At 39.8% G+C, this 20,281-nt stretch overlaps 1 protein-coding gene across 1 annotated transcript in view; it reads left to right on the top strand.

Moving 5' to 3' along the window:
• The window catches only part of ttc3 (tetratricopeptide repeat domain 3), a 32,256-nt gene extending 13,101 nt beyond the window's left edge, over window positions 1-19,155 (top strand). Inside the window, exons 17-46 of the mRNA XM_008301040.1 lie at window positions 908-995; window positions 1,111-1,263; window positions 2,004-2,084; window positions 3,436-3,545; window positions 3,639-3,765; window positions 4,768-4,890; window positions 4,975-5,076; window positions 5,210-5,302; window positions 5,396-5,460; window positions 5,902-6,038; window positions 6,280-6,600; window positions 6,802-7,077; window positions 7,161-7,204; window positions 8,745-8,801; window positions 8,892-8,971; window positions 9,059-9,214; window positions 9,396-9,972; window positions 10,081-10,149; window positions 10,968-11,117; window positions 11,444-11,583; window positions 12,623-12,691; window positions 12,780-12,876; window positions 13,748-13,851; window positions 14,281-14,365; window positions 14,695-14,817; window positions 15,128-15,348; window positions 15,532-15,646; window positions 16,048-16,179; window positions 17,146-17,238; window positions 18,895-19,155. Of these exons, the coding sequence (XP_008299262.1) occupies window positions 908-995; window positions 1,111-1,263; window positions 2,004-2,084; window positions 3,436-3,545; window positions 3,639-3,765; window positions 4,768-4,890; window positions 4,975-5,076; window positions 5,210-5,302; window positions 5,396-5,460; window positions 5,902-6,038; window positions 6,280-6,600; window positions 6,802-7,077; window positions 7,161-7,204; window positions 8,745-8,801; window positions 8,892-8,971; window positions 9,059-9,214; window positions 9,396-9,972; window positions 10,081-10,149; window positions 10,968-11,117; window positions 11,444-11,583; window positions 12,623-12,691; window positions 12,780-12,876; window positions 13,748-13,851; window positions 14,281-14,365; window positions 14,695-14,817; window positions 15,128-15,348; window positions 15,532-15,646; window positions 16,048-16,179; window positions 17,146-17,238; window positions 18,895-19,005 (4,099 nt within the window). The 3' untranslated portion in view covers window positions 19,006-19,155. The remainder of the gene's footprint in view (window positions 1-907; window positions 996-1,110; window positions 1,264-2,003; window positions 2,085-3,435; window positions 3,546-3,638; window positions 3,766-4,767; window positions 4,891-4,974; window positions 5,077-5,209; window positions 5,303-5,395; window positions 5,461-5,901; window positions 6,039-6,279; window positions 6,601-6,801; window positions 7,078-7,160; window positions 7,205-8,744; window positions 8,802-8,891; window positions 8,972-9,058; window positions 9,215-9,395; window positions 9,973-10,080; window positions 10,150-10,967; window positions 11,118-11,443; window positions 11,584-12,622; window positions 12,692-12,779; window positions 12,877-13,747; window positions 13,852-14,280; window positions 14,366-14,694; window positions 14,818-15,127; window positions 15,349-15,531; window positions 15,647-16,047; window positions 16,180-17,145; window positions 17,239-18,894) is intronic.
• The last annotated feature ends 1,126 nt before the right edge of the window (window positions 19,156-20,281 follow it).

Genomic DNA, 20,281 nt, shown 5'->3' with positions numbered 1-20,281 from the left:
AGGTGAATTCACGTTCCTGCCACCTGCATTCACTGACTATTTGACCTAATTTTCCGAGTTTATAAAAAGCTGCGGGCTCTTGCACAGTAATCCAAACATTTGTGCCTGTTCAGTAAGGAGCTACATTCAAAAACAGCAGCAAAGACATGTAAGGGAGTGAAAAAAACACTGTTTTCTCTCAATAATACTACAGTAAATAAATAAATACTACAGAGAGTGAGATCCACCTGACCTTAGCATGCAGCTCACAGTGATGTAATTATTACTGGTAACAAACCAGAGGGCTAAACAGTTGATGCGTCTATAGATTCTCACCATAGTCAGGCACCGATAGAAAGGTTGCTTCAATCGGAAGACACAATTTAGTAATATTGATTAGCATATTTGGGTGAGACTACTCACAGCTGTCAGCATGATTGGTGCACGTATAGTAAAGACGATGAGTCATGTGTAGCCTTTCTGGACAGAAATCTATGCATTGTCCTGTTATTTTTAACTATTTGATGAAAAAAACCCCAAATAATAACACTGGTTAAAAACATTTTCAATTCATATTCATTGAAATATAATTGTTTTAGTGCTGGTGATTTTCTTTGGCACTTGCTAAACCCTCTTTGAAGGAAAACTCCTGATTGATATCTGTATTACTATACTGGATAGCATATTCATATATTATAGTATCATTATAAAATACACAATCACCAGTATAAAAATTGGTGATATAGGATTAATGATTATACCCAGTTACAGAGGAGAACAGACGAATCCCCACGATTATAGGACAATTTTCACTAAAACAGAGTCAACATTTTAAAAGCATTTTTAAAAGCATTGCCAGTAGGTAGTGAGCAGTAGTGTGCCAGAGAGGATTTGGCTGTATTTAAGGTTGACAATTCTGTGCTTCCAGTGACTTTTCTTCAAAGAATGGGAAAGGAGAGAACCACGGCGCTGTGAAAAAGAAACCAAGGAACCGAAATGGTCCAACTGAAGATGAGGTGAGGCTGTAATTAAACTGCAGATGCATCTATCATATCTTTAGTCCGACTTTTACAACCTCGCTTAAGTCATTAGATGAAATGACTGACCTGCTGTGATGTTTGTTCTGCCCAGAACCAGACAGAAGCTGACAGTAAACCAGATGTGTGTAGAAAGTTGAGATCTCTGGTGCAGGACGCCCACACTGCCCTGGCTGACCTCCGCAGCCGCAACGCAGAGCAGGCGTTCAGCCAGGCGCTGGCCGAACTGGAAGACCTCACAGCCAAGGTAATCAAATTTCTCAGTGTGCTGAAAACTTATTGCAAGAAATCCCTCACAAATTGTCATTGTTCTAGTTAAACATCTTGTATTTGCATATTTTAATTTGCCCACAAATATAAATGGAACAGCTTTTGTCTGCTTTTAGCTGCAGATTATTGGTGCAGTGATTAAAAAATAAACAAAATTTAGCTTCAAATTTGTCAGGTTAGTCTCCATAGTCAGTCACAGAGTTTTAGCAAAAATATTTATATTAGTTAAATTAGGTTCTATAATTTATAATGCTGTATTTTCTTGCTCTAAGACATTAGTTTGGATAATCTTCATAAACATTAACTCTGTAGGAAGGCAGCATTCATATGGATTATAATCAAGTAAGGTAGTATTTTGTATGGTTTTGGCAGGTTTATTTCCTAATATGTTAATTACTCAGACATAGTCACACCTAAAATAACACTATAGGTTTGTTTAGTCTTGTCAGATTACTTTTGTAACTGAACTCTGATAACTTTCTGATAACTCTCTCTAACTTGTAGCACTCTGATGCTACGGCTGTCGTAGACACATTATATCAAAACAGTCTTAACTTGTCTTGAATTGACTTCTCTGTATTATTTTACTCTATATGTTTGCCATCCTACTTATTTTTTAAAATTTGTTTCCATTGTTTGTTTAGTTTGATGCTTGTTTTTATTGTAAAGCACCCTATAACTTTGTTTTACTGTTGTTTTCATTGTTTGCTTTCTCAGGATTTTGGACTTTCCACACTGGACGTGTTGTTGTTACTTTTTGGCCGTGCATCAGCTCTGACAGAAATCGGGCAGCCTGAGGTAACCTGTAGGAAACAGCAGTCAAGTTATCGAATTAAATCAAAACTAGACCGCACTTTTAAACAACCTGAGTGGGCCTAAGTTTTGTACATGTTGTCAGACAGGCAGCAAATAATGTACAAAACACAAAGACAGGATGCAACTAGTGAAATTTAGAATTTTAAAATTAAGTACTAAAACAGGCATCAAAGGAGAGCAACTTGTAGGATCAATTTCTAAAAAAATAAACATGAAATGAACATGAAATATTCAGACCATTAGGAGCAGCTGAAAACCACTGACAACATGTCTGTCTTGAGGGTTTTTTTTTTTTTTTTTTTCAAATAACAGTGACGAAGGAACACTTGATTGAAAGCGGAGGATTGTTTCAAAGCTTTGGAGCTGCTACTGCAAAGACACAGTCTTGATTACACAGCATCCTCGATTATGGAAAAGTTAACGGCAGTTGTTCCAAGGATCTAAGAGGCCTTGAGGTGGAGTCGCGGCAGAGAAGTTCTGAAATGTACAAATACTTTCACAATCGACAGACTCTGAACAGAAAGCGGACCTTCTAGCACACACAGATATTAATGAGTTAAGTCATCAAGCCACGTGGCACCAAACAGCTAAAGTTAATGCTTGCGTAAACGATTAGGTTGCAGCAATAACCCACCACAGCCTTTGGCATTGCCATTGAGTAAAACCCTTAAGGTGCAAAGTTCATGTTTACACTGCATCAATAGAACAAGGAATGCCGACTGTAAGTTTTATCAATGATTGTACCTGCGTTTGTCCTGCATGGATGGTTGTTGATAGCGACTGTAGTTTATAGATCTGCCTCTTAGTCAGTTAATGTTTGCAGCACATGTGACCTTTGAACCCTCAGCTATATGATGTTCAGTTACTAACCTCAACCACTATTAAATAGACCGGTAAATTTAAGCGTTAAAGAGACAAGGCTTGTGATGTGCTGAATTGTTTTTTAATTTCATGAAAGCTGTCCTTAATTCACCCCTCAGTGCTCGCAGACTTCCTTACCACATAGTCAGGAAAATAATCAACATTGAAAATAATCATTAGTTGCAGCCCTACTAACTAGCTAACTAACTAGCTTTTTGGTTCTGACCGAAGAGGAAAGTCTTTACAAACAGTATGCAAATATAAACTTTAATTATCTAAATCAGTTAAATACAGTGGTTCGTAACAAACTCAAACATTTTCATCAGTAGAGTGAGTTTTATACATTTAAGTCTTGTTAGTATTTACAGCAGCAGGATCACCACCTGGCTTTCAGTTTCAATTATACATTGTTAAGAACTGCGAGTTTCCTTTGCTGCCGTCACTTCACAGTTCATTTCTTTGTCAAACACAGGAACTTGCAGAAGCCCAAAAGCTTCTGGAGAAGATGAAATCGTATGAGGAGAGGACGTTTCAGTGTCTGGTTTACTATGCCATTGGCAGGGTGTATCTGAGAGAAAACAGGTGCAGAAGCGTTGTTTTTGAATTTTATGTCACTCATTTAAACTCCTTTGCTGTTTCAAACTGTTTTTCATCTGTGTCTCTTCTTTTATGCAGGTTTGCAGTCGCTCTGGAGCAGTTTTCAGATTCTCTGCAGATGGTGAAGAATCAAATAACACCTGGTAAACTCACCTGGCCTTTAACCAAAGAGATTGTCAAAGAAACACAGGCAGACTATTTCAAGGTACGTTGTCATTGTAGGTTTGTATTTGTGCCTGACAAATTTTAAACATATTTTTTAAGCAGTATTTACCATGTCAGTGTTTGAACATACGACCACATGCAGTACTTCTAAAAATTACTTTGTCCATGACAGTTCAAGTATAGCTTTTATTCGAGCAAGATGAGTCCTTGGTGTTGCAGACGAGAGAGAGAGAGAGACGACATTATTTTGTGCAGTTTACCTCAGTTCAGCCAAAAAGTCCTAGAACTTTTGTAGCGTCACTGTTCGTAGCAGCTAAGTCACAAACAGCTTGACGGTTCAAAGTAGTTATATTTGGCAAAGATTCTAAATGAGGCATGTAGAATAAGAGATTTTAATGAAATATAATGTCTGGAAGCTTTGTTTTGATTAAGTTAACAGATGGAACAGTACATCATGTTTAAAATTCATTGATTATTTCTCTTTTTACAGTTTCTGGGTTTCATAAATGGTGTAATTTTGGCTGTTTACTTTAAAATGACATGCATTTCAAACCCACTTGCATATTTTGGTTTCAGAGGGGTCATTATAAATATGTCACACGTGTCTTAATTTTCCAAATGATGTTGTTAAACATCCCTGTTGTCAAATTGGTTATTAAACTGTATTTCTGCACTTTTTTTTTTCCTCATCCGTTTTGTACATTACCTTAAAATGACCGCTCTTTAATATTTTGGTCTTTTGCAGACGAAAATGCAAGTATAAGTCAGTTGTTTCCAATTAAAACAAAAAAAATCCTTTTATTGGGTCATGATATTCGGCCCTAATTAAAATTCAGAAAATGCACCAGGAAGAGAAAAAGAAAATTCCAGTCAAATCCTGAAAATGTAAGCTTGCTGTTTTAATTTTTTTTTTAAATCCACTAAGATCTCAGCTGGTTTGTTGCTTATTCCAGAAAAAGAAGTTTTAATGGAAAGTAAAATATGGAAAAGCCAGATTTAACCCTGAAGTATGTGCTGATTGACTTGAGTTTTGTCTTTTTAGGGGATTCTGGACCGTGCTATAGAGCACTGCAGGTTCCCTCCTGTTCCTGATGCCGCCTGTCGTCTCGAGAAATGCCACAGTGCTTTGAAAGCTGAAATCTACTTCACCGATCCAGATTTTAAGGTAAATGGCAGCTAGTTACACTGTTTAGGAAAGTATATGTTAAAAGCACTGATGATTTTAAATCATGTCTACTTCTTTATGTAGGGTTTCATTCAGTTCTGCTGCTGTCAAAGTTGCAAGGTCGAATATCACATCGCCTGTTGGAAAACCCTGAAGACATCAGTCTTCTCTGAAAAGAATGAAAAGGTATACAGCATATCTCTGTGCACTTGTTGCTTTTCAGTCATCATAAAGAAGAAAGTTCCAGAAAATTTGTTGTGAACAGACTAGCTGCCTCCAGTCTAAATTGGATTTGTTTTGTGTTGTTTTTATGTTACAGGATTTACTGCAAGAAGCTTGTTTGACTCCAAACTGTGTTGGTCAGATCTGTAGTATCAAAATCTATGGTCCTACGGGTCTGGTAAAGTGTAAGGTAAGATGGTTTGGTGGGATACATCTATGGAGCTGAGGTTTGCTTCTTAAGGAGTCATGAGTTTAGTGTTGACTTGTTCTTTTCTCTTTACAGTTTGAAGCTGTGATCCCCAAACCACAGACTGCTAAGAAGCCAAAAGTGAATCAGAAGTGTACAAGGTGAGTTAAATGCAGTTCAGTTCCAGCACAGCGAACGAATACTCAGCTATTCGGCTATTCGGGTCCAGCCCTCGTTTGTACTGATGAACTCTGAGAATCTGAGCTTCACTGAGCTTTATAGGGAGTTTCAGCAACTTTGGTTTTCAGTTTGGAGTTTGCATGTTCTCCCCGAGTTACATTTCTCCAGTCACCCAGATTTGAATATTTTCTGGTTTCTTTCTTAGTCTATGACAATAAAACTGAATACCTTTGACTTGTGGATAAAACAAGACATTTGAAGATTTCATGGGGAGATCAAGTTTGATATCCCGATTCCAGCACAGCGAACGAATAGTCGGCTATTTGACTGTTCGGGTTCAGCCCTACAGTAAAGACATGCTTTATTCTGTATATTGTGTAATTACTTTCTAAATATCTACATTTTTGCTTCTTTATTTTCAGTCTGAAGAAGTTAAAGTCAAAGGAAGATCGCAGGCTCAAGAGGAAGCAGCATAAACAGTCATTTCAGGATAAGCAGACGATCAACGAGGAGATTCTGCAGCAGAAAGAAGCCACAGCAACTCAGAGTCAGCAGCAAGGTACGACTTCTTACTCCGTCACAACTCCACAGCATGTTATTCATGTTTCTCAGACCATTTCTGAATGACATCAAATAAATCTTTACTGCAGTTGCTTATTACTTTTCTACCAATATCATGCCTTCTATGTAAGATAACTTCAGCTTAACTATTCAGATCTTAAATCAAGCTTGTGTAACTCTTCATCCAACTCACTCAGCACATGTTGATCTGTCAGCTTTTGTTTCCACTGTGCTCTCAGCCTGGTTGCTGTACAGGGATCGAGTTCTCCTGCAGATCAACCAGCACATGGAGCTGCTGAGGGAGGAGAAGAGCCTCCAGGTTTCCACTCTGACTAGCAGTCTGAAACCGTGGCTGGAGCTGGACTCATCGAGGGGGAACCAGCTGGCTGCGAGGATGCTGAACTGGCAGCAGGAGCAGCTGGAGACTCTCGGTCAAGCTGTCGAGCTGCTGTTGGAGAGGAAGAACCGGGTGTGGGCTCGCGTCTTTATCCAACAACTAAGTATCTGTGAGGATATAAATCCCAAACTCAACAGCTGGGCGTGTCAGCTCAACGATGCAGGTCAGCATTTGTGAAGTTTCATTTAAATTTATGTCAGCAGAGTTCAGGTGAACCTAAAGGTGTAAAGCTTAGCTGATTACAAGTGTCTTTAGATTTCAGTAGTGTATAGTGGATGAATTCTACAAAATAGTCAGAATATATTGAAGTTTCAGTGTTCTGCAACAGTTTAAAGCCTGACTGACTTCCTCCTGCTTTGTTTAGGTCTGAACGCTGCTAGATCCTTCATCGAGCGCTACTCGGGACACCTGGAGCAGCTGGACTTGGCTCTTTTGCTCAACTTTCACCCACTGCAGGAGATGATTATAGAGAAGCTCGGCACTAGGCCAGAGATTTTTTCAAGCATAGGCTTGACGGTGACTGAATACCTAAAACAGGCGCCGCCACATGACATGAGACTGTTTATCTGGACTCTGGAGGAGCATAGAGATGACTATGTCTCCTGCCACACTATACTGGATGAATATTTTGATATGATGGGTACGTATTTAGAGCTTGACTAACGTGTCATTTGATGGCATTTGCGTTGACTGAATTACTTAAATCTGGTCTTTGTTTTTCAGATGGACATTGTTCGGTCTTAAAAAAGTCTGATGAAAATCAAAATGTAAGTTCTTGGAAACATAACAGCAATCTGTTTTCATGGGTCGATATTACTTACAGTAAAAGTCAGATTCCATGTAAATTGAACTAAAAGAAATAGTTGGACATTTGAGAGGAGAGTGGGCAGACAGCAGTGGTGTTGATGGGCGTGTCAGCAGGGGGTGCAGGGGCCACAGAGTCAAATCTGTTAAAAAAAAACAAATTAAGTTTGTTGGCCCGGTCCACGCTGCCTTCAACTCCTCTACTGCCAGCTGACCTCATCCCTCTCCAGACCTCTCTGGTGTTGTTCTTCCTCCTGTAGTCCTTCTTAGCCTCCTTGATTCACCTTCAGGTGTCTCTGTATTGTTCTCACCTCTTCCCTGTTGCCGTCTCTGAAAGCCCTCTTCTTCTTATTCAGGATGGCTTTGATGTCCTTTGTTACCCATGGCTTGTTGTATGGGTAACAGGGAACAGTCTCAGTTGGGCAAATTGAGTCCACACAGAAGTTGATGTAGTCAGTGATGCACTCTGTGAGCTCATCGATTACCTCCCCGTTCAGCTCACAGAGTGCCTGCCAATCTGTGACCTCAAAACATCCCTGCAGTGTTTCATAAGCCTCCTCCGACCAACTCCTCACTGTCCTCATAGTTGCAGGCTGGCTCTTCACCAGAGGCACATAACAGGGGCTGAGGTTGTGGTCTGACCTAACCAATGGGGGTAGGGGAGAGGAGCTGTATGCATCCTTGCATCCTTTACAGTAGCATACAGCAAGTTCAGGGTCCTCTCCTCTCTGGTGGGACAGCTCACATACTGGGTGAAGCTGGACAGTACTTCGTCCATGGTGACATGTTGAAGTCACCTGAGATAGCAATGCATGCACTCGGGTGTTAAGTCTGTAACTGGGCTATGGCGGAGCGGATGACATCACATGCCGAGGTCGGGCTGGCGGGGGGGATGTAAACACTCAACATTATAACATGGGAATACTCATGAGGTAAATAAAATGGACAAAGTCCAACGGCCAAGAGTTCAGTGTCTGGACAACAGATATGCTCCTTGCTAGTAATATGGATTGCACCACTGGTTGTTCACAAGAACGGCAAGCCCCCCCTGCTTTCCTCTTACCGTTACCGGTGCAGTCCCTGTCGGCCCAAACAGTCTGGTAGCCCTCGATGGAAACGTTGTCACCGGGAATGTCCTGGTGCAGCCATGTCTCTGTATAACACATCAAACTACACTCATGGTACTCCCTCTGACTCCTGGCTAGCGTCATTAGGTTCTCCATCTTGTTAGCCAGTGACCTCACATTGCCCATGGTAACGGAGGGGAGATTTGGCTTGTATCTCCTCTTTTCAATAAGCCTCCGTTTTTTGCAATTTGACAATAATTGCAAAAATAGCACAAAGTTCCTGAACTTAAATGGCATTTTCTGTTAGCTTAGCAAATGCTGCTGCTTTTCCTTCCCTCCTTGTTTTTCTTCCGTCTCCTTTAGCAATAGTGAAAAGCAGACAACACTAAACCCAAGTTTCAGAGTTTAACACTCATTAAACTTGTTTTCATTTCAGAATTCTCCTATGAAGACTAAGAGTCGAGGCCGGAAAAAGAAACAGAAAGAGCCAAAGGTCAGAAGTTGGATTTTTGGTTGTTGAATGTTAAAACAACATTATTTTGTTGCATAAAACTAAACCATTTCGTCTTTTCTTTCTCCTCAGGGTGTTATTGTTTTGTCTGGGATGAGAGGACTAACCCCAAGAGAGGAGTGGGACCAAGACTTTTTTGAGGATGAGTCTTTGTAAGTTTCCAATATCTTTATGGACGTGCAGATTGTGTTGTAACTGTTATATCATTGTGTTGTTAACATCAAGCCTTCTGTCGGCAGATCTTTCCTTGACGCTGCTGATCCGTTCAGCGTACCGAGTCATCTTCGAGAGCAGGTGGCTGATTTTGAGAACCAGTTCAACGGCACCAGACGCAGAGGTCTCTATAAAAACATTTTGGACAACAACCCCGACTCCACCAAAGAGAGTTTGTACGAGTAAGTTCAAGTGACAATTCGGTGTGTTTGCATGATTTATTTCACTGCATTAAAAAAGATGCAACTCTTCCATTAACTTCTTTTTTAAAACACATTTTTACATTTATCAAAATGAGTAGTATCCCAGGCCCCCCATGCTTTTGTTATTTTTAATATTTGCATTCTGTCTTTCCCACTGCAGCTACTTTGCTCAGATCTTGGATGAACATGGTCCGCTGATGGCTGAGGACCCCCTGCTGGTCGGTGAACTGGAAAATTTCCCTCCCGTCGCGCAGCAGAAGATCCAAGACGCGGGCGGCTTCGAGGCCTTCCTGCTGGAGTCTCTTCGCTTCATAAAGATGGGGAGGGCTATTGGACTGGCTAAGCATGCTGTCTCTCTGCAGCAGGCTGGACACGGAGCCAGTCTGGATGATCTGGACGAAATCGCAGATTCTGACGATACCTTTCCATGTCCTGATTTGCATGCAGACATTGAAACCGATTTCACAGGCTATGTGAGCGATTATGCAGCTGCACAGACTGACGTCTATCCCGTCCTCCCAAATCCATATGTGTTTGGCTTCCAGGCGATGGACAGTCACCCCCTCTCACACTGGTCTAATGGCGACAGTGAGCAAGTCACTTACTCTTTACCCGGTGATTACGGGGAGCTGGATTTTTACACCCCTGAGATGAATGGAGTTTATGGACCTGATCCAGTCGGAGACACTTTAATGGCAACTGACGAAAACTTTTTGAAGAGAGATGCAGAAGTGCAGGTTAACACCAACACTTCACCACATTTTAGATAAACTAGATGGAATGTGTAAAAAACATAAATGCATGCTGAAGTGTGTGTGTGAAAAACTCTTTTTTTGTTCTCGTAGACGTGTCAGGAGGCCATGAGGAGTGTTGCTGTGAATACAGAGCTTCATGAGCGTTTTGAAAGCTGCCAGGTGAGTTATATTATCTAACAAGAGCAGGATATTTTACGTTAATACACATTATTCGTCTGAATACAGAGATCCCAGGATGCTATACATTCTTTGCATTTAATTTTATTGTGACCAGGATACACATTGTTTGAAGTGTTTTACTGTTTACTAGTTAAAGCATTTATGACAGTGTTGTCCATCATCTGTTTTGTTTGTGCATTTTTATTTTTAAGCGTGAAATTATGACAGAAGTTCCAAATATAGAGAAGACTATGAAGGACAGCAGTGGTAAAAAGTACAAGGAGACTTCCTTAACTGTATGGCAGTTTTTAACAAAGAGAAACCTCTGAACTTTTTATTCAATATGTAGGTAGCCACTGGTAGTAGCATCACAGATCAGATAACAAACATAGTGACATTAAGGGCCGATCAGTAAGCAAACATGGGTATCTGCTCCATCATTTCCAACAGTCTTTCTGGCTGTCCAGACTAAAACGCATCCCCAGAACTAAAACAAGGTCGGCAGCTTCCAAAAGTCTGTTTTAGGGAGTTTAGTGTTTTAAACTGAAAATGTATTAGTGTGGATCTAACCCGTGCGAATAAATCATGCCGTAAATTACCTTTGCTGCAGATCATTCTCCTGCTCTCATCTATTTCTACTGCTACTATCAAAAAAAGAAGTCAAAATGCCAAATTAATAACAATAAACAGTCAGTTTAACTCTACTGTTGGCAGACTTTTGAGGGCTGCTGTGTACACCGATATATCTGCAGTCCAACAATACAATGGCCTTATTTATCTTTTAAGCTCAATATTTAAGTTGTTTATCTTTTCTTCAGGGTGACATCAACAAACTAGAAAAGAACAACAGAAAGTTGGAGCAGCAGATCGAGAAAATGTCCAATGGCTGTGACAAAGTCAGTCTATGTAACAGAAAAGACATCGTTTCACTGGAGGAGGACATACGCAAGATCACTGTCAATATCCAAGTAGGTCCAAAACATTAGAATTACCATGAATTTATCATTTTGTTTGTTTACTTTCACATTTATTATTTTTTACCTTCCTTTTTCCTAAATGTGATAAAGCATTTTTGGTGCTTTTATTATTTTATTTGTATCCATTGGTTTATGTTGTATTGATTTATTTTGTAATTTTTTTTACCTTTTGCTGCTCAGTAGTTTTCCAGAGTATTCTTCTGTTTTGGCCCGACTGTAAAGCACTTTGAAAACTGTTCTATATTTATAAAGTTTAGGTTATTATGTGTACATGAGTTGACTGACTAAAGTGTTTGTGGTTTTTTTCTGTTATTAAGGTGACCAATAAAGAGCTGGTGCTGTTCCAGCAGAAGCTGGAGGAGGAGGTGAAGAAGGACCAGAAGGAGAAGAAAGCCAACCAGGAAGTACTGAAGGCGCTGAAGCTGGAGATTGAAGATCTGGTAGAGCAACACGGGAGGTAAGACTGAGATGGTGATGGTGCATTACTTGCATCTCATTTATGCAGACATCTCAATAAATTATCTTTTATATTATTTACTCCCTACAGTGGCTGCTCTCACGTTATTCAGTCTCAGTTTGTTTAGACTGTACTGATTTTCGTGTGACTCTGGATGTAGGCTGCGAGTATCAGCCTGCTGTTGGCTGCTCATTTTAGGCAGCTTTCTCCTCCTCTGCTGCTTTCAGCTGTTCTGCTGTGTTCAAAATTCCCCTCACTACAGGAAACAACAACCACCAAGCAGCAACCACACACTCGATAAGGCCTGCTTGATTCTTTTGCTTAATAGTTGCAAAGATCTACAAAGGAAATGTTTGCAGCCTTTGCAACATTCATGTTATTACATGTCTGGAAGCATAGCTTTGTTTTGCAGGCGTAAACATGAATGGCAGTCGGAAATAACATCATCGGAAAAAACATCTTTGTAGCAAGTCGTAAACTGTCAAACCATGACAGGACTATACAAATCTTACATTTAGCTGATCTGTCTATTAAATCCGAGTTTACTACAGTTCCAAGACCAACAACACCTTGTGAAAGCACCTCAAAAAATCCCAAACTCTTCCTCACAGGGCTTAATGCCCGATGTTGAATCTCTTTTCTGACAGTTATTATCAGTCTGAGTTGACTTGAAACCTCGTTTTACTTTGGAAGCAGCCCATTCCTTTGACATTGACTTGACCAATGTACCGATCCGTTTCACTTCACATGAGACTCTGTGATATCTTTTTAGTAAGTTGTGAGGAAACCACATGCCGCTAGTAAATCTTCTGTGGTTTTAATGAGTCCAGTGAGCACCTGCACGGCTCAAATAAAAAGCTTTTTTAGATATATCTATAGACAGAGAGCTTTTTCCCACAATGGCGTGATGATAATGAGGTGTAGCCAGACCATCATGTTCTACATAATGGGGTACTCTGAATATGAAGCTTCAAAACGTCATCAAGTGATGGTTGATCTCTAATCATTTTTCTACATTTGTCTGTTTTTTCATGTGTAGTCTGACCCGGCGCGTCCGAGAGAAGAAATCCAGCTATGAATCCAAGCTGGCTGATTTCTTAGAGCGGAGGTAAGTGATGAGCGAGAGGTTGAAGTGAAGCATAAACTAAAAAACGCTCCATATTTTTTCCCTCACTTTATTCTTATTGTTTCTGCAGCAATCAGTCAGAAGCTGAGAAGCTGAGTCTGGAGGATGAGATCAAGCGCTGTAAAGCCTTGTTTACTTCGGCCAAAAGGAGGTGTCACACAGCTCAGGTAGGTCCTACACCCAGACGCTAATCAGCCATGTTTACTCTAAATAGTTCATTCTGGTTTGAAAGGAGACTTCACATTTTTCAACCTGATAACCTTTACATTGGTCCTGTCTGAGCATTTAGCTTTTTTTTAGGAAAAAAAATACTTTCTCTGTTTATATTACAAACATTTCTGATGTTGAATGTACACTTGCATAAGAGTGTCCTTCCTGTGTTTTTTTTTTAATACACCTGCACAAGCAGACATTCAACAAGCATCTTTATAAATATGGTGCAAATAATTACATCACAATAAGTTACCTGGCTCATCTCCTGTCCTTCTGATCCTTGGAAAATTACAAGTATTTCCTTCCCCAGGTGCATTCACTGGTCATTATGTGGTTAATTGGTCAGCTTTACCTTTTCCTTGTTCATGAACTAATATGCACACAGATCATGCCTTTCTGTAGCCTCCTTGTCTTCAGAATGCGTACATGTTGGTAAAACAGACATCACCTGTGAGTAGATGTTAGTAAGACAAGAGCATACAAGTAATTGAAAACACACACATCTAATGACACATAAATAATTGATAACTACGTAGTTAATTGATGAACTAAACAAATTACATGAATTAATGATGAAGCGACACATTTCCCCCACAGTTTTCCTACAATGTGTCCTTGTGACTTGCGTAGTTAGAGCAGTAAAAAGTTTGATTTAAGCGACAGATAATTTTAAATGAAACTGGATGCACATTATAAAATCATTTCTTACAGGCTAGTATGAGGATAAGGATTGATAGCTTAGGGGAATTTTTTTATTTTTTTTTTAAAGATGGACTCAAAAGCTTGTGAACACGTCCATTAACTCTGCTTGTTTTCATCCTGCAGCTGTCAGTCATGGAGAGCAGCCACAATCAGGGTTTGTACGGCCTCCACAGAGAGCTGGCGGATGCCAAGGCTTTGCTGATGAAACTAGATGAAGCGAAGCAGAGGTGAGAGCCAATAAAAATACATGCTAAAGCTAAAAGTAGCTCCATACTGGCTAACTTTAGGACTCCTTTTGGTTCAATCGCATAACCAGACCTACTACATTTCCACACTTAATTTTAGAGCTCTGCTCGTAAAAATGATAGAACGGTAGTTTAAAATAAGGTTTATAAAGTCAGCTATGGTAATCATGTAGCTTTAATTACCTCATCTACCAACATGGTGCTATGAATTGTGAGCAGCGGGATGCTTCCTGCCGTTCAGTCAACGGCCACAAGTGTCACTGAAATATCTTTTCTGAATGTTGAACAGGGAACCTTTACAAAGATACTCTGACTTTTACTGCCATTTACGAAGATCAATCGATCATTTGTGAATGTGAACATGACTACAGATGGTTTTAGGTTAATGTGTGATGTCCTTTATCTTTGTAGACACCCAAACCAAGAGCTGGAATTAGCCAGAAACAGTTGCAGAGCCAACGTTGAGGAGATTGAAAAGAAAATCTCCACTGCTGAGGTAAATAAATCCATTACATAAACCAAAATATTATGGGTTTTAGAAGTGTGTTTGTAATTTTGATGTCTGTAAAATGAACCAAATTAAGCCTGTGGTGAAACGTGGTTTAATAAATTGAAACCTTTTCAAGCATTAGAAATAGTCTTTCGGTGTGCAGTTGTCTAGTTTTTGCTTCGATTACAAAATTAGACACATACTTCAGTAACAGACTGACAACATCAAATTTGCATTTATTTGTTTCTTTGTTCAGATGTTTACAGCGAGCTTTTTCATACAATAATTCCAGACCTCAGCATCTGTAGTAAGATCTGTCTTTTTGCGGTCTACAGCGGCTGTACAAGCAGCAGATGGATCAAGTGAAGAACGGCCGAAGAGCCAACGAGCTGCTTCCAGCCAACAACCAGCCCGAACCTGCAGCTGCACCAATAAGACCAGTACAACATGTTAGTTCGGTAATAACAATAATTAAACATTCCCAGACATAAGGATGTGCTGCTTTTTTACATTATATCCTTGTAACTGTAACATTTTCTATTACTGATAATGCAACAAAAGCAGATCAGCCTGATTAAAATCTTAGTGTTTCCATGACTTTTTTACTATTTTTATCAAAGTGCAATCAGTTAGCTGTAATCTCAGTAAGTCAGATACACATTAAACCAACATTTAAGTATCAGATTGGACAAAGTATCTGCAGATATCCAATAATAAATATTAAATTGATTAATGTAAACTGTTTGCCGTTTTGTGTGAATGTTGCAGCTCTCGGCGGCAGCCAAAGAGTTTACTCCTCAGTCTTCAGCTCAGACCTCCCTCAGCACCCCCTCACCTGTCCAGAAGTCTGCTCCACCTGCAGCTCAGGTGGCGGCTGCTCCGGCTCAAGTGCAGCGCAAACCTCCATCCAGAACCACGGAGCCTTCACACACCACCGTGTTTGAGAAAGCCATGGAGAACCTGGCCATCATGTTCCCAGATTATTCAAGGTAACACTGCACCACTGGTACGAGTTGGCTGCTTATTCCGTGTCTGGTTCCTTTGATGCCACAAATGTCCCATCACCACTAGGTAGTCACTTGTGGATCACAGTTATTGGAAGTAAAGAAAGTCAAGGAACACTACAGCCCTGAGAATGTGAACAATAAAATAAATTTGCTGTTTGTGTTCAGGCCAGATTTGATGAAGTTTGTTCAGGAGCTGCGTTCAACCAGCGGTGGAACTCTCAGCAGCATGGCGTTGCAGGATGTTGTCGGTGGAGCGACCCAGCTGATCCTCGACCACCAGGTAGACTTAGTGTTTTTTGTTGTTGTTTTTTTTAAGCAGATGTAAATGTTTAATAAAAGAGCTTGTCTAAAATAGACCTGGTGAAAGTCAGATTGAGTGAAATAGACTTCAGGTTTCTTTTATTGTTGTTTTTGTGTATTTTCATTCCTAAAAACAAAGTAATGTTTCTCTTAAGACTAAATCTGTGCAACAAAGTCAAAGATAAAATATATCAATAAATAAAATAAGTTATATTCTTACTGAATAGATACTAAAACAAATCCTACTGATGAGACCTGATCCAAAATATCATCTCACAGGTTACCTTTCAGGTTTCTGCTACAAGAATCTCAACTGTATGCTATCAATCGGGCACTCATTTTCATCCGTAAATAATCCTGTTGATTTTTTTTTTCTTTCAGGAGAGGCTTAATTCTGCCAGGTCCAACATCATGGGACGTAGGAGTCCCGCTCAGTGTGCCACCCCTCCATTGGTAAACCCAGGCCTAGTCTGGCAGCCAGTCGGATCCCAGAGAGCCCCAAACCCCAACGCAGTAAGTCATCCATCAGTGTCAACTGCACCGACTGTAACCCAGGCTTGGCTTGAAGCAGCAAAGTGTTGCATCCACAATGTTATCTCTAAATGTTATCTCTTAATTGCTGTTTGTGACAGTCTACAAAGTCTCTGATTAATTATTAGACTGTTGGGTTGACAAAACATGACAAAGAGATTAACCATTTCCCAGAATCCACTTGTTAAGTACATATTGTACCAAGACAGGACAGTGCAACAACAATAGTTAGAAGGAAAAGTTAGAAAGTGTTTTTAAAAAATGATTGACTCAGATAGTTGGATCTCTTCCGACAGAAGGTGCATAAAAGTTGACGACAAAGCTGAACTTTAGCATTCACCCTGGCATGCTAAAACCTGCTACTATCTGCTCACAAGCACTAAGCTCGAAGTACAAAGTCTTGAAGGCATTTAGTCACAGTAGGTAAATTGAACTTTTTACCAGATAGAATAGAATAGAAATACTTTATTTCTCTCAGACCTGGGAAATTTATTTATTTATTTATTTATTTATTTGATGGCAGCACTAATTGAAATTATCACGGCAGTTTTTACAGTTCATCCTGAAGGGATATGAATGTCTGGACCAACTTTTCATGGCCAACCAACATGAACACTGCCTACACTACACACTACAGGGCTAAAAAAAATAACCATTCCCACTGCAGTTAGGTATTTGGTCAATACTCTGTTTTCTAACCATCCTGCTAAAACATCTGTGACCTTTAACAGATCAGGTATTTACTTTTGTGACTAAAGAATTTCCTTGGCACTAAAGTTTTAGCAAACAGAAAGAAATTTGCTGCTACAGATTAACACACACGTGCTCTTCTGTATTTACAGCAGCAGTCGATGTTAAGCTTGCACTGTGTTTCACCAGCTAACTATATGCGTAAATGATGTGGTAGTCTGTACACTGGCTAGACCTGACTGTGTGTGTCGCTTGCAGCTGAACATGGAGGATCCGTGCGTCATCTGTCACGAGGACATGATTCCAGAGGAGACCTGTGTGCTGGAGTGCAGACACAGCTTCCACAAAGAGGTGAGCAGGAAGACCAGTTCAATACTGGTGGCCAGAAATCACATCACATACCTAAATGAGGATTTTTTTTTGTGAATGGGGGGGTTATGTTTTCTGTTGAATAAACTATATGGAACATTCAGAACCACAATGTCGCTAGAACACCAGAAAAACAAACCTCCTTAAGTCTCTTTGTGTTTCATTTAGAACAAGAAAGGTTGCAAGAGAGCCAACAAAAGTAAATCCAGACACAACCATTATCCCACATTAGCACTGTGAACCATATTTAATTCCCACAACATAAAGAGCATCAACAACTACTTTACTGTTCCCTTAATATATGTTTTACATTCCGTATTATTTGAACAGTTAGTAATTAAGTCCAGTTCTAACACACTGCCCGTTTAGGGGAAACACTGCAGATGCTGCAGAAAGAGAGATGATGTGACAGCTGCTGCATTTATTGCTATATTATATATTTTAAAATGCTCTTCTCTGACAGTGTCCGGCTGCAGGTTGTAATGATGAAGCTGTGGTTGGATTTTTGATTATTGTTCATTGCTGTCATTCAGTCTGTGGGGCTGTGGAGATGACTAGATGTCACTATGTGAACCTTTGGTGCAGATGTGTTTATGAGTTCAAGGATACAGGAACTTCAACACAACACTCAACCAGCAAAACTATCACTGCACCTACAACTCTGCTGCTTGTAGTCCGTGTTACAACCTTTAAAAACCAATATGTCACAGCCATAGTTATAACAACGGCTATACCCACAGATGAAGGTGTACTGATTGTGTAATCAAAACTAGCAGCAGTCTAAAGGTTAATGACACTACATCATTAAATATGTGGAGTCACTGCACCCTCAGCTGTGGTCAGAGCCAGTGTTATGATTATGGCTGTATCATAGTGGTTGTAACACTGACAGCAGAGGTTTAGGCCCACTGATAGTTTTGCTAGTTGAGTTTGCATTGAAGCTACATTTTTTCTTTCTCAATCTGAACTCGCAACCAGAAAAGCAGCCAGAAAAGAAGTGTAGCTTGTATATCTTTACATAGCAGGTAGTTTTTTGCTGCCAAACTAAAGTTATATTTCTATTGAAAATGTCACATATTGCACCTTTAACACAAACGCTTTTATCATTTAAATAAACAGCATTAATATTAGGATTTTATTTAAGGATCACAATGTGTCATCAGTTTCAGTATAGGAGGTTTTTAAACATAAATATAAATGTTTGAATTCTTAATAAAGCAGCAAACAACAATCTGTTAGGTAAAGACAATGTAGTCATACCAGCTCCGCTTGTTGTAATCTGAGCTTTGTTGTTCTGTTTTGGTAGCTGCACGTACATGCGTTTGAGATTGACAAGTCGTTACACACATTCAGTGTGTTTTCAAATGCGTGAGATAATGGTTGTGGCTGTATTACATTTCTGGTTGTAAAACAAGCACAAAGGTTGGGAGAAAGTGCAGCGGACGGGCCACTTTGTTTTGGGCTGAAATGCTGGTGCTCTAGTGACATCCAGTGGTTCTGAATATTGCATACAATATATTGTGATGAGCTGCAGAGTAAATACTACATGCACAATCAGCCATTAAAGTCTTAACTTGTTGGCAAAGTGGAACAAAACATCAATAGTTTAAAGTGCAATGTTGTTGTGTTTGTGTTCAGTGTATCAAGTCGTGGCTGAAGGGGCAGAGCACCTGTCCCACCTGCAGAAATCATTCATTACTGCCTGAGGATTTCCCCGTGCTGCCTGGCAGGAGACGCCAAGCCCCATGATGTCTTAACCCTCCCTCTCCCTCACCTTTACTTTCTACGTTAATGTTTTTATCTTTTTTTTCTTGTTCTTTCGGACCATAAAAATACTGATGTGTAAGGAATCACCAGTTTATATTCTGAAGAAATAAAACTGTCCTGTGTGTAAACTCCTTTCTTGCCTGTTCATTTCACATCTCAAACCTGGTGCTCAAAGTTCCGTTTTTGTGTGACACACTATAGTATGACATTTTTGTGAGGTTTTTGACAACATAGCATAGTAAGATGTTTTTGTGACGACATACACTGAACAAAACTATAAATGCAACACTTTTGTTTTTGCTCCCATTTTTCATGAGTTGAACTCAAAGATCTGAGACTTTTTCTACGTACACAAAGGGCCTATTTCTCTCAAGTATTCTTCACAAATTTGTCTAACTCTGTGTTAGTCAGCACTTCTCCTTTGCCAAGATAATGCATCCACCTCACAGCTGTGGCATATCAAGATGCTGGTTAGACAGCATGATTATTACACAGGTGTGCCCGAGGCTGGCCACAATAAAAGCCCACGCTAAAATAGGAACCAAAGTGTATGTCTTTGGTCAGTGTACTTAATTATGATATTTTTGACAACATACTATAGTAAGATGTTTTTGTGAGGTTTTTGACAACCTACTACAGAATGATGCTGTTGTGACATTTTTGACCACGTACTATATTACAGGGGCGGAGCTATGGGTGGGCCTGGATGTGCACAGGCCACCCATAGTGACAGATTGCCCACCCAGTAAGATTTATGGAAAAAAAAAAAAAAGAATATATATATTTTTAAATATAATTCAGTTTAAATGTTTTATTGTGTTTTCTATTTTCTTGAACATTTAGAATTTAATATAGCTTTCACAAAAAAAATATAAACAAACTTTGTCTTTCACACGATTAACTGACGTCTCGTGACAGTTAAGTTCAACAGGGACCTGAAGGCAGGTAACTATGGTACTGGAGCAGGTGGACACAGCTATGAACAATGGCTAAAAAATGATCATTGAGCCACTATTCTAAAAAATAAAAAATAAAAACACAGGAGAAAATTCGGAGCAGGTGCTCAAGGAGGTTGACCATCAAGAAGCGCTGATTGGCACAGGGAATGAGAGGAAAACGTCCTCATCGTCATGCCAGCTTTTGTGCTGATGAACTAGCTCCGACCCACAGACTGCCACAGCCATAAGCCACGTTCTGGCTCCGCCACTGCCCCGTTACATCTGGAATTCCTATCTGTTGTTAAATACTTAGGGATTGC

This window comes from Stegastes partitus, unplaced genomic scaffold, assembly GCF_000690725.1.
Source record: "Stegastes partitus isolate 25-593 unplaced genomic scaffold, Stegastes_partitus-1.0.2 Scaffold1624, whole genome shotgun sequence".
In the NCBI taxonomy this organism is placed as follows: domain Eukaryota; kingdom Metazoa; phylum Chordata; class Actinopteri; family Pomacentridae; genus Stegastes; species Stegastes partitus.
Note: the sequence above shows the minus strand (reverse complement) of the source record. Positions and strands in the feature narration are given on the sequence as shown.